The sequence below is a fragment of the Kwoniella botswanensis genome, chromosome 1 (genome assembly GCF_036426115.1).
Source record: "Kwoniella botswanensis chromosome 1, complete sequence".
In the NCBI taxonomy this organism is placed as follows: domain Eukaryota; kingdom Fungi; phylum Basidiomycota; class Tremellomycetes; order Tremellales; family Cryptococcaceae; genus Kwoniella; species Kwoniella botswanensis.
The window spans coordinates 11,632,619-11,645,881 of record NC_088599.1 but is presented as its reverse complement, the minus strand read 5'-3'; the positions used below and the strand labels follow the sequence as shown (position 1 = coordinate 11,645,881).

General features: G+C 43.8%; 6 protein-coding genes across 6 annotated transcripts; 3 read left to right on the top strand and 3 right to left on the bottom strand.

Annotated features, from left to right (window-relative positions):
* Window positions 1–444: 444 nt before the first annotated feature.
* Window positions 445–1,676, top strand: L199_004395 (uncharacterized protein; the record flags this gene model as incomplete). The annotated part of the gene is made up of 8 exons (XM_064890122.1): window positions 445–561; window positions 669–689; window positions 775–974; window positions 1,111–1,123; window positions 1,195–1,269; window positions 1,365–1,374; window positions 1,441–1,579; window positions 1,649–1,676. The coding sequence occupies 8 exons, from the start codon at window positions 445–447 to the stop codon at window positions 1,674–1,676; spliced, it is 603 nt and encodes a 200-aa protein (XP_064746194.1).
* A 583-nt stretch (window positions 1,677–2,259) lies between these two features.
* Window positions 2,260–4,390, bottom strand: L199_004394 (uncharacterized protein; the record flags this gene model as incomplete). The annotated part of the gene is made up of 8 exons (XM_064890121.1): window positions 2,260–2,719; window positions 2,916–3,031; window positions 3,143–3,206; window positions 3,279–3,394; window positions 3,503–3,560; window positions 3,648–3,755; window positions 3,856–4,076; window positions 4,232–4,390. The coding sequence occupies 8 exons, from the start codon at window positions 4,388–4,390 to the stop codon at window positions 2,260–2,262; spliced, it is 1,302 nt and encodes a 433-aa protein (XP_064746193.1).
* Window positions 4,391–5,010: 620 nt separating this feature from the next.
* L199_004393 (uncharacterized protein) lies at window positions 5,011–5,938 on the top strand (the record flags this gene model as incomplete). Its single annotated transcript, XM_064890120.1, has 3 exons — window positions 5,011–5,384; window positions 5,620–5,801; window positions 5,922–5,938. The coding sequence occupies 3 exons, from the start codon at window positions 5,011–5,013 to the stop codon at window positions 5,936–5,938; spliced, it is 573 nt and encodes a 190-aa protein (XP_064746192.1).
* Window positions 5,939–6,577: 639 nt separating this feature from the next.
* Window positions 6,578–7,689, bottom strand: L199_004392 (uncharacterized protein; the record flags this gene model as incomplete). Its single annotated transcript, XM_064890119.1, has 6 exons — window positions 6,578–6,607; window positions 6,774–6,827; window positions 6,960–7,050; window positions 7,279–7,421; window positions 7,570–7,593; window positions 7,657–7,689. 6 exons carry the CDS (start codon window positions 7,687–7,689, stop codon window positions 6,578–6,580), a joined length of 375 nt encoding a protein of 124 aa, XP_064746191.1.
* A 297-nt stretch (window positions 7,690–7,986) lies between these two features.
* Window positions 7,987–9,336, top strand: L199_004391 (uncharacterized protein; the record flags this gene model as incomplete). Its single annotated transcript, XM_064890118.1, has 4 exons — window positions 7,987–8,044; window positions 8,190–8,257; window positions 8,376–8,705; window positions 8,818–9,336. 4 exons carry the CDS (start codon window positions 7,987–7,989, stop codon window positions 9,334–9,336), a joined length of 975 nt encoding a protein of 324 aa, XP_064746190.1.
* Window positions 9,337–9,800: 464 nt separating this feature from the next.
* Window positions 9,801–13,178, bottom strand: L199_004390 (uncharacterized protein; the record flags this gene model as incomplete). The annotated part of the gene is made up of 14 exons (XM_064890117.1): window positions 9,801–9,859; window positions 9,926–9,980; window positions 10,066–10,141; window positions 10,223–10,458; window positions 10,532–10,560; window positions 10,625–10,790; window positions 10,859–11,037; window positions 11,119–11,194; window positions 11,247–11,365; window positions 11,436–11,656; window positions 11,729–11,871; window positions 11,942–12,562; window positions 12,634–13,068; window positions 13,134–13,178. 14 exons carry the CDS (start codon window positions 13,176–13,178, stop codon window positions 9,801–9,803), a joined length of 2,460 nt encoding a protein of 819 aa, XP_064746189.1.
* Window positions 13,179–13,263: the final 85 nt, after the last annotated feature.

The window sequence follows — 13,263 nt, the reverse complement described above, 5'->3', positions numbered from 1 at the left end:
TACATTCTGCTCCATTCTCTATCCACATGCATACTCGTATCATATCATCCGCAGTGGTCGCTAGCTGGAGGGGTTTTATCGTTATCATCTCGCTGCCGGTCGGAGTATCACGTGACACGCAGACCCTTTTACCCCACAGTGAGATTTCGACTATGACGTGTTGTCGCCCTGTCTTGCGCTCGATGGAATTTTAGGAGATTGGAGATACGATGATAACGAGAATTGAACAGCTTCAGTCCATCGAATCGATGATACACACCATTCACCATCGACACCAACAACCACATCCACATCCACATCGAAGTGCCCACGCGCCGACGACGGCTACCGCTTTTGTCTCCTCTCGAGTGTTATAGTGCGAGATAAGAACAATCCTTACTCCTTATCTGGTCAACATAGACACAACGATTCACAACGATTCACAACGATTCATAACGGTTCACAATGGCACCTAGGTTTCTGTTGAACTTCGCAAGGTATTACAATTCGAATTTCGATCGTAGGCCCATACCTACTTTGATCATTACCAATGGAGTTTTGAATACTATCGCGGATGCTCTGGTGAGTTGGTCATTGTCATTGTCATACTCCTGGGTCTGTTTTACAAGTACAACGTATCGTTCAAGACTTAAGACACAAAGCTGATATTGATGTTGGTAATGGTACAGGCACAAACATCCTCAATAATAGTAAGCTCCTCAACCCTACCCCAAAGATCACATCGCATCCTCTCCCTTAACAGCTGATGGCTTATATATTGCGTGTTGTGTACAGTTACATGACCCCACACCCACCTCGCCCACGCCATCATATGACCCCGAACGTACCCTCCGATTCGCAATTTACGGTATGGCTATGGGACCCTTGATAGGACATTGGATGAGGTTACTCGAAAGAGCTATACCCGTTAGGATAGGGTCGAAAGGCGCTGGGTTGGGGTTGGCAAAGAGGGTAGCGGCGGATCAGTTGATAATGTGAGTGCGACTGTCGGGGGGTTGGGTTTGGATTTGGGCTTGCGTTTGGATTTTAGCTTGGGATTAGCAGAAAATGAAAAATGAGTCAATCGTTGGATTGGACCACGCTGAAAATTTCTCATCTTATCTCCTACAGGGCTCCATTCGGTGTAAGTACTTGACTCTTTAATCCGATGATGATAATTGATCTTAATCAAAATACTGATGATACCCAACTTAGATGTCACTATTCATATCATCGATGGGTATCATGGAAGGCAAATCCCTAGAAGGGATACAAGATAAATTCTCGGATGTAAGTTGACCTTACTATCATTACTTTCTTGTTGACATTGACATCAACGTTGATGTTGATGTTGATTTTATTTTATTTGCCGATTTCTACTTTAGATGTACTATCGTAAGTCCACCTTCTTTGTTCCTCTGTCCTACCATATACTAAGGCAACCTTCTTTTCCATCCGCAGCCGCCTTAATAGCCAATTGGAAAGTATGGCCTCTGATCCAAACTATAAATTTCAAATTGATGCCAATCCAATATCGTGTACCGTTCCAATCGACTTGCGGTATCGCTTGGACATTGTATCTTTCGTTACTGAATGCCAAGTGAGTCGGTTTGGTTTGGTCTGTTCATCTGTTTGTTGACCGAAGATCCATACTGAACTTTCGATACAGGGGTGAAGAAGGTAGTGCGAAAGAGTGATTCAGACCATTCAGTATTCAATTCTATTCAACCGGGAGGAACGAAGGGCGAACTATTGATGATATCGTATAGAGAAGTAAAATCATGTTACAATCAAAAAGATTAAATATGGTATGATGCCTCGGGATGGGATAGGATGTATGACTGGCAATTTAGGCATCGATCAATTACAAGTATCATAAACACCTTCAGGTTACACTGTATGTACAATTAGACAGTATTGGTACAAGGCTAACAGAGATGAGAAGGAAGACAAATAACGAAAAACATCGTTTTTAATCATAAATAAATGATATTGCCATTTGATATGATTTGCAAACTATTCATCTATACATTGATTATTATACTACCGTACCATACCCTAACCATGTCTCAACGAGCAACGAGCAAATCTCTATATGAGCTATATATCTGAGATATCAAAAAAAAGGCAAATATCGAAAGATCATATTACTAATCAAATATACTACTATACATGATGCAAATAACGGTCTTTATATTCACTAAGGTGATAATCCTAGAAATCCGTGTTTCCTTCATACTTCTCTGCTATACCTATCTGTCTGCTTTTACCTTCCTCTCCCTATCTACCCTCCAAGCTCTGTCTAGCTTCCTTCAGCTCACTTTGCGTAGGCGGATGATCAAATACCGCATCACCTTCCGGCGCACCAGGTGCAGTGGTCAGAGCTCTATTCAAACTCATCCGCTTGACGCCATCCTCTAATCCTCCACCTGTGTTTGTGTTTGTGGTGTTTTCTTCAGTTAGAGTTTTCTCACTTCCTTCTTTCTCGGCTGTTTCTCCTGAAGCTACAACAGCAGCTCCATTGGCAGCTGCATCCGCGGCGGGAGGTGTAGAAGTGGGAGGAGGAGTAGGTTGTTTCAATACGCTCAGATCATCTACTTTCTCGACTTGACCGGTTGCCACTGCTCCCTTGACTGGATGTAACCCCTCGATGGCAGCTTTGATACCGTTCCCTGAAGGTGGGTAAATCTTCTCGCCTTGATCGTCGATTCTCGTTCCGTCTGAGGCGATGTGGCAGAATCTGACGTTGAATTTGTTAGCAAGACTGCAAATCGTTCAATGTTAAGAATGGGAACTTTGAGGATAACGAAGAGGAGCAAGCTCGAAAAGGAAGAAGGAAGATGTATTGGATGACACATGATACGGATACCCATTGATCTCGCATCGAAGCCGGGAAGGTTGTAACACTTGACGATAACGACTAGAGCTGCACTTACTCGGTAATGGTCTTCCAGTATGGTTTATGATCAAATTCAAAAACGTAATCACCGCCAAACTCGGAGTCCAATTGCGCGGCTGGTACGAGTTCGGTGAGTTTTGGGTTGAATCGGATCTGTTATCGTGGCAATCATCAGCCTTCAAGTATCGGTGAAAGGGTGCTTTCCTTTCGTTCACTTGGATGATAGTTGTTCGATGATGATCAATGTGGAATGGCTTAACTCACCTTATCCCTCGTGATGGGATCTAAGAAAGGTGAAATACCAGTGAAGAAAGCGTTGATCCACCAGCTATACAAGGACAAAGGAATCGACTTTATCAGCCAAATTGACCAGTTGTCTATGAGATTGAGCTGCACTCACGGCATGTTCACCACTAAACCTCTACCTAATCTCTCCACATAGTGATTTTGCAAGATGTTCAGTACTTGTCTTGCGACGGCGATAGAGGGGTTAGATTGAGAAGTAGCTGATTTGTACTATGTAAGATATAAGACCATTAGTCACTTTTGTTGACTTATAACGATTCATTGAGAAATTCTTTTGGGGATTGAGTGAGAGGTCATCCGTTTAAACAATTAACTCACGTCTACGATAATGGCTACTTGTTCTTGTCCAGGAGGCATGAAATCGATAGCTCTTTCGCTATAAAATCACGATTGCTTGATCAGCTCTTGTCTCTCAAAGATGATAACATGTGGTGGTCGAATATATGGTAGGAAAGTCACGTACAGATGATAAATCAAATGTCGAATTTGCCTTGGACTTCTCTCCGTGTTCTCTCGTCCCGGTCTCATATACAAGATAGGTCGAGCATCGTTGTCGAAACCGGTTAGGATACTGTGAGTGCAAGGGACCAAGGTCAGTTATCAATTCGATGATGATAACGATACATTCATTTTTTGGCCTAGTCCACTTTTGGATATATAGTTTCACTCACATTTTACCCGTCTCAGCTTCTACGCCCACATCATCCGGACTGATCAACTCAGGTTTATACTCCCTCCTCCATTCCAATGTCCCCTGAATCCTCTTCTTCGCGTCGTCCATCTTCCACTTGGCTGCTCGCATGTATCGAGGGTGTGTTCCTGGATCATTGAGGAATCGAAGTTCCCAAGGGTAATATGGGTCTGTCTCCGGAAGGAGGAGGGTTGATGTGAACTATGAAAATGCAGATCAATACAGGACAGATGAAATAAGGATGAAACAATGGTCGGGTTGACTTACAGCTTTTAATTCTTCGATCTGTTCCAATTCAACAGTTAAGAAAGATCCTTATCAGTACGAAATATGCGATTATGCTCTGCTCCACTCACCTGTTTTAATTGCCCTTCGTTGTAATCCCATTTTTTCTTCACGCTGCTCTCTTGACTTGGCTCAGTGAAGATCTCAGAGGTAGCATTGGGTTTCGCCTGCTTAGCAAGGGAAGAGGAAGATGAAGAAGCTGACTTGTTCGATCTACTGAAGAATGACATAGTGGCTATAGATTGTGTGAAGATGGCAGGTGAGATGTAGAGATACAAGATGAAAGATACGGAAGGATGGGATGTCTATCTATGTATATATCAGAATATAGCATATGCTGTTCGGAAGATACATGTATAGAAATCACAAGAAGGATGAGAGATGAGTCACCTTCGGTCTGATATCGTGTCTGGGTGTCAGTGTCTCGGCCAGATGCATCATCATACATACTCCCACTCTGTTGGTCTGTTCTCCACTTTGATTTTAGACGCGAATGATGAATGATGATACGATTTTTAATTAGGCTTGTTCCGACGAACCGCACCACAACACCGCTCGCTCGCTCGCTTGACCGGATTACTAACCAAAAGCCAAGACCGATGTCCGCTTATGTAACTCACCGACCATGACCGCCCGCCGGGAGATATCACCATATCACCGTGGTGTGTTAATCCCACGTCATGCTGGGGGATCAGACAAAACTGCCACATCCCTCACGCCATGAGTCACTGTCGTTGCCCCGCTGGTATCTGTCAAGTTCGACCCTTTCCTCTTCGACTTGCACTCAACTCGACTTGTATTCGTTGATATTCCATCCATCTAAACCTACCCCACACGCATACAATACAAAATGTCAATCGAAAACCTCACCATCGACGACACCGAGTCCACCCAGGTCGACATCCAATCCCGACCTGAACGAAAGGCAAGGAAGGCCTTGGAAGGTCTCGGTTTGAAGAGAGTACAAGGTATTCAACGAGTCACCCTTCGAAGACCCAAGGGAGTTTTGATGGTGGTCGCTCAACCTGAGGTGTACAAGGCACCTGGATCAGATTGTTACATAGTATTCGGAGAGGCCAAGTTGGAGGATCCAACATCGGCGGCACAATTGCAAGCTCAAGCTCAATTGGCGGCCAGCAGTCAAGCTGCGCAGAAGGCGCACGCGCAAGGGGGTTTCAAGGAGGGGGTACCGAAGAGTTTGGAGGATTTGATGGGGGGTGATGAGTGAGTTTATTTTTGCAACGGCAGTTCGGGGTGGGATGGGGGCGGTGTTTCTACAAGGGCGGGAGGGTGGGCAAAGTTTATACAAGGGAGGGAGGGTGGGAGTGGATAGTATACAAGATGACATATGATAAGAATAAATACTGACCGTGTTTTTCTTTCTACTATCTTATCAATAAATCACAATCACCTCTATCAATGAACATCATCTCGATACTCTGATCCGATGACATAAAAGAGCACCAGCCCTCGAGGACACCGACAAACCTTCCACCACCACCACTGCTCCTACCACCGGTGAAGATGGCGATGTCAAGATCTCCGACGAAGATGTAAACCTCGTTGTAGCCCAAACTGGATGTACAGAGGAGAAAGCAAAGGAAGCTTTGAAAGCTGAGAAAGGGGATTTGATTAATGCTAGTGAGTTAACGTGCTTTGTATACGAACAACAATGCTAGGAAACATACAACGGTCATATTGTGACCTGTTCGAGTCTGTTTTTTTTCGGAGATATATGCTAACTGGATATGTGCGATATAGTCATGAGACTCGGATAAGCAATTCGATTTCGATATGAAACTCATTGTGCGATGATGGATACAGTGAGTCAACGATTCGTATGTGTTCATTGTGAAGATTCTCGCAGCTGAGTGTATGTTTCTCAAATGACAGGTCGAATGATTAGGAGGGATGAACCATATTGCGAAGAGATGTGGAAGTGGGATGTATAATTTGAAATAGAGTAGGAGTGGAACCAAAAAAGCATGAATCTTGTGCATGTTCTTTTCAATATTGCTCGATGTAAACTTCTCGGTCATACGATCAGTTGCATTTCGAGTTGTCTACTGGATGGATCGATCATGATGATTGAGAATGATATATGATGCCCTGACCACCGAGTATGGATGGTAATGCATATCGACCTTAACATACTTCGATATATCAGAGAAAATTACAGTACGATGCACCCCGGAATCTGGTCTGTACAATGTACAACGTGAGATGTGAGACGTGAGATGTGAGACGTGAGATGTGAGATGTTCCTTGGCTGATGTGAAACGATGATGTATGTTGGTAGTGTTTCATTATGGTATTTGTTACAGTATAAATGTATCTAATAAGATTCCGCCCGTTCATCTTCCTTTCGGTCAAGTGGATTTAGTCTTTACCAAGACTGATAGACCATGGTGAAAAGATTAAGCAGCTTGACGCTGTTGACTGTGAAACTGTAAAAGTGAAATGTAAGTGATGATCAGCTACTTCCTATCCCTTTCTGCTAGCTGTTTTACGAGAAAACAGGAGGAAAAGCGGATCAACCAATAAAAGACCGCAGAATGTGTTCATACTGTCGAGCGAGGCAAACGCTGAAAGTATTGATTTGGCGATACTCACGATATCCTTCAACTGCGAATTAGCTTCGTCGAATTGCTTTTCGAGGTATTTCGACTATCCGCACAAGGTTAAATCAGTATTGATCTACATCCGTTTCTCTTCTTAAAGGTAGGGCAGGAAGTTGAGTATCGATTGTTGGTCTCATACAATGCGATGTACCATGTGATCGATGGAGATCGAACTCACCTTCTTCGTTAAATTACTCAATTCATCATTCAGCTGTTTCTCTTGAGTTGAATGTTCTGAATCCACCTCTTTTCGATCTTGCTGTATGAACCTGTATTCGGGGATTTAGTGATTAGCAAAAGATCGTTGAGTGTAGTACATATCTATACCAGGCCAAAGATAGAGAACGGGGTTGAATTTTAGATTCCAATGTCCATCGTTCACTCCTGATCAATCGGTCTTACCAAGTCCGCTTCTTCCCACTCTCAATCCATCTAATCTTGTTGCAAACACACCACAGATATCGTGTATCGTGTTGTGAAGCTGGAGCATCACTCACATCTTCCCTACGCCCTTGTACATCACTCCATCTCTAGGGACAGTATCGAGTTCCCTCACAGTCAACGATAATATCTTCTTTTCTTTCTCTTTCGATTGGATTTGAGCTCGGACGATGGACAGTTGTTTTTGGGATTGGATTGCCTAAATTCGTATCTTGGGTCAGTATGTCAATGTCGTAAAGAGACTTCAAGTGATTTGTTGACAGTCTTCAGAGTACACAGGATGTCCAGAAGATCAATCATGCATCGATGTCTCGCCTTCGCGCTGGGTATGAACGGGAATGACATACCTGCTGTTGAATTTGAGTGAGGATCTACCACCAATGATAGGAGTTAGCTCAATTACTCTTAAGCCAGCGAGTAAGTTAAGAGCTCACCTTCCTCAGCGTATCGTCTGATAAGCCTGACATTGTGGGTGTGAGTGTAGCCTTGAGTCGTGTTGAGAAGAGAGTTGATAGCATTTCAACATTGGTTTCTTTGATGCTCGAATGTTCGTGTGCGGAGTGAGTGGTCTTGGTGTACGTGTGTCAGTTCCGTCGGTAATCTGCTCAGCGCAGTCCAATTTGATTCCTTCCACCCGTCAATACGAAACGTTGCCACCTTACTCGCAAAGAAGCTGTTGAATCTCAACTTTCGCTGTCTTCACTTTTTCTCCTTCAAGTCATTCAAACGTACTCATCAACATCTACATCTAGACTCACCACAATATGGGTAAAGCAGAAGCAGGCTCAGCGAAAGCTATAGGAAATGCTATCAAGGCGAAGGGTGAGTAGGATCCCTCTTCTTCTCCTCAGTCGCCATATGATTCCATCATGGGCTTTAAGATGTCGCCCAGTTCTGTTGTATCGATCCAATCCCAGGCATATACTCGCATTGACTCACAAGCTGACTGACATTCCAATCCTTACAGGCCTCGGTAGATTGAGATGGTACTGTCAAGTATGTGAGAAGCAATGTAGAGACGAGAATGGATTTCAGGTGAGTGTCTACTTTACTTTCTACTTACTTACCTTCTTTTGCCTTTCGCTTCGTATTCCCCTACCACGAGATTGGGTTGAAGGGGTTCGTTCGGAGCTGATCGTGTCATCATGAACAGGCGCATTGTCGGTCCGAACCTCACATGCGTAAAATCCTTCTGTTAGGTCCCAAAGCTGGAGCAGCCATTAACGATTTCTCTCAACAATTCCAATCTGAATTCCTCCTTCTGCTGCGAACACGACATCAAACTAATAGAGTAAGAGCCAATGCAGTGTATAATGAATATATCCAAGATAAACATCATATCCACATGAATTCAACTAGATGGGTTACATTAAGTGGTTTTATACAGACGTTGGGGAAAGAAGGAATCGTTCATGTGGATGAGGATGACAAAGGGTTGTGGATTACTTGGGTTGATACGAGGCCTGAAACGCTGGCTAGGCAGGTGAGTCAGTCCGCACAAATGGCTATGATCCTTTGGTCTATGTCTGTCAGATGTTGAATCGGATGGAATCAAGATATGAAGCTGATGTCATACAATTGATCGATATGATTAGGCCGCTGCACAAAAGAAAGATCGAGCTACGATGGATGGCGAAGAAAGAGAACGTAAAATGTTAGAAGAACAGATATCCCGTGCGAAATTACAACTTGAAGCCAACGGCCAAGGGGATCAATCGAAAGGATTGGAAAAGAAAGAAGGTGAAAAGATTAGCTTGAATTTATTTGGCAACAACACTCCACTCCAGCGACAAGACAGTGGAGATGGAGATAAAGACAATACAAATGGAGAAGAGAAGAAAGTAGAAGTACAAGTATCAACGAAACCTTCAGGCTTTACTACATTCTCCACTTCCTCTTCTACCAAGCCAATAACGGTCAACCCCTTGAAGAGACCTGTTCCGATGAATGTTTTCAAATCTGCCAAACAACCCAAAACCGAATCGAGGGAAGATGGACAAGGAGGAAAGAAGACGATGAGCGAAGTTGAAAGGTTGATGAAAGAGGATCAAGCTAGGAAGAGTAGTAAACCTATGGGATATAGGGGTATGGGTCCTTCGAGAGGTGGTAGATAGGTATGAGTACTGTATGGCATGGAAAAGGATTTTGTACTACTGTTGTATTGTTATAATGTATCGACTTATCAACTTGTCAACTTGTCATATCTCTGATCTCTATCCTTTTTTGAGATCTGCTGATAAGAATCTCGACAATCGTACTGACAGAAACAAGATGCGTAACGCCGAGTTCAACGTCAAGTATCAATTTGTGATGATTTGATGGCACAGCAGCTAGGTGTCCTAAAGTACATCACATGTACATCGATGATACATTATATACATCTTCTTTCGTACATCATATGCGTTTGAAAATCCTCATGCAACCTCAACCTCAAATCAAGGACATAATTTCTCTTCCGATACAATCTTCAACACATTCCCGACGTTCTACCAACTACCTGCTCATGGTTCCATCTCTACAGATCAAGACCCATCTCACTCATTCTGAGTCGGAATGTTTGCGCTATTTACAATGGCCTCTAATTCTCGTTTTCACCTTCATTCTGTTTGGCTTTTTTCACTTTATTGATCTTGGACACTACGACAAAACGTTAGTTCCATTTCTACTACTTATGCTCCAAAAGAGAGTGGATCAAAAACTCACTTTCTCTTGATAAAACACCGGTATTCATATATCCTTCAGGGAACAGATCGACAATCTAAAAACGTCACATCACATTTTCATTTTGGCATGTCATTTTCATTTTCACCAATCTTCTTTTTTCTGCTTGACACTCGACTCACCCTCTTGTATAATTTTTGTTTGATCGAGGCTTCACTAAACTCCTTACCCGTCTTAGCACCCGGTATATTCCAATCTCTAAATTCATTTCCAGTCCAATTAGTCACCGTCACAATCACAATCACAATCACATTGACAAGTGTGTGATCGTTCACTCACCCAGCTTTCGTAGTGAGATCAACCATGTTATACATATTTTCTACCAGCTGAACAAACACATCCCTCATATCGGAATTCCAACCGAATCGTTTGGGCGGTTCGGGAGGTCGAACATCATCTGATTTAGGTGTAGAACTTGGATTGGGCGTGCCATTAGGTCCATTTGAGCCATTGGGAGGATCGACGAGGTTGTTTAATGCCATTGGTGCAGCGGGATTGGAAGATGGTCCAGCTCCCTACAAGTATGTTGAATACACTTATTAGCATATATTGCTTCGAAACGTTCAGCCAAGTCAAGCTGACACTTACATTCGTCTGAGTCGATGGATGTGCTTCATCTATTTCGGATTTCAACCATAAGTCCACACATTCCAACATGTCAAATGAGGTACTATCACTCACCCCATTCTCTCACTTCCTCTTCCCATTTTCTATGACTTTCCTCATACTTGCTCACTACCTCTTCTCTATCTTTATCAACCATCTCCCCAAATTGTCGGATAGCTTCATCTTCACAATCATGTAACCATCTCCAATAACCAGGATAACACAATTTCGTACATAATTTCTATTTCACTTATAAGCTTATGGACCTTCACTCTCGCTGAGAAGTAGCAAAAATTTAGCTCGACTCACCTTCATGGTATATTCATTATAAGGCAAAGCACTAGTTATAGCGTGCCAAAAACTCTTATCTACACCTTCTCTATCGCCCAGCCCAAATATATCATGTTCGTATGCCGCTTCTCCAGCAGCTTGGAGGAATGGTTTGAGGTTCTCAGGGAATCTACTCTTGTTAATCGCATCCCATTGTTCTACCAATAAACACCAATCAGCAAAGTGCCATACCATACTGGGAGGATGAGACGAAGATGGTGAATATGGTATATACGTACGTTTTTCACTTTCTGACCGAAGTATCCATAACCTCTTACGCAAGTCATCAGGAAATTCAGACCATGGTGGGAGGTACTACGCGGACAATCAGTCGCTGCACTTCTTATTGCTTACAAATAACACTCACCCTTTCTTCCCTCGACGCATTCTTGTATCTCAGTCTATCAATATGTACAGACTGTATCTCCGACAGCAATGCATCTTGCGTTTCGTCCTTGACAGGCGGTGGAGGGGATAACGATCCCGCTGATACAACACGTTAAATCAGCTACAGGTCCACAACGAAAGAGATTACTAGCTGAGTGGATGTACTGACCACGAGTGTCTCTACTCCTTGATGGTCCACCGTTCCTCTCTCCATCAGAATCATCATCGATGCTTATTGGTACAGCTTGAGATCCCCTGAAATTGTATCCTCGCTGTTTACGAGCGCGAAGTACCGCCGAGAGGGATGCGCGAGGTTCTTTAGGCGGTGGAGCAGGGTTGGAATGTCGGGGTTTCGGTTTGGCGGGTCGTGCTTTGGGCTTGACAGGTGATCTACAAATGCAAACGAAACGTACATGTCAGCATCAGCATCCCGTCCATCTCCTTGATTATGATCGTGCGTACTCTTCCATCAATTCGAGTGGACCAGAATGAACGAAGAAACCTTCTTTCTTCGGTCTAGCGAAATGAGTAGGCGCATCAATCAATATCTCCGAGTCGTCAATGAATTCATCTTCCAGATCGTATGTCTCGACCGGTTTCCTTTTCTACTCATATAACAAAACATCACATCAGTATGGCGACATATTTCATCTACGTGATAGGGTTTCGACTCACCTTTGATTTTTTACTTTTCTTATTATCATCACCGTATTTCTCTTCCAACCTCCTAGCGATCTCTTCTGGATCTTCTTCTCCAAATCCTAATCCAAATAATGGTCCAGATGAGGGTCCAGCAGGAGCTTCACCAGGAAGCACCTCATGTCCATTCGGTGGTATTGACGGTTGGGGTATACCATCAATTTCCATTCCATTTCGATTCTCTGTAGGTATAGATATAGGTAAATCTTCAGGTTCGCCTTCACCTTCTGCCACACCCCAGATTTCAGCTACCATCCCATTCTCCCTTGCGTCATCTAAGATATTCCATTCCAACGTTTCCCCCTCGGGTAACATTGCTCTTTCGAGTCTTATAGTCTTCATAGGTGGTGGTGGAGGAGGTAAATCTTCTTCTTCAGATGGTGAGCGGAGTTTAGCCCGTTTCTTCTTTTTAGGTACCAAGACATTCGTTTCTCCCTCTGCTCCTTCTCCGGAAGTTGATGGTCCAGCTTCGCCTGGAGCGGTAGTATCACCAGGTAAAGTGGACGGACCAGCTCCGGGCGTACCTGGTTCAGGCTTTATGACGGGCGGTAAAGAGAGTCTGGAAGGTCCGTTCGGTCCATCAATAGCGACGATTTCCTATTCACCGTACGAAGACGATGTCAGCTAGATATGATGGGTATTCCCTAACGAAGAAGAGAGGCGCTTACGGGAGATCCACCCAGATCTTCACTCTCTTCACCACTATCTTCCTCGTCATCGTCCTCCTCGTCGTCCTCATCATCATCATCTTCCTCGTCATCCTCACTCCCCTCGCCTTCGCCTTCTTCATCGTCTTCTTCTTCCTCATCGGGATTTCCATTCATATCATCATCTTGGTCTTGATCTGCCTCTTGAGATTGTGAAAGTTCACCAACAACTTCATTTTCTTCGATACTCATCATCGTCGTATTCCCATCTTCAACGACCTGCTCGGTTACGGTGGTTTGAACCACTTGTTCTGGCTGCTTGTGGGGTACGGGATCTGGTTCGTAACCGTTAGCTAGCATATTCACCAGTTGGACGACTTTGACTGTGGACGACACGGATGATCGTAAGTTCACTTGATCGGGTTGTCTGGCGGATATCGATGAGGGTGAGCCGTTCTGCGAGAAAGGGTAAGTAAGATGAACATTCGGCAATGACGGAAACGAGTGCTAGCCATACTTACATTGACAGAAGTCTGTGTCTGTGTATGCTGAGTAGGGCTACTCATACCTGGACTGTTGACTCTTCAGTTGAGGTTGGATGACAGTCGGTGATGATGTTGCGGAAGAGGAATGAAGCAAGATGGTGTACAG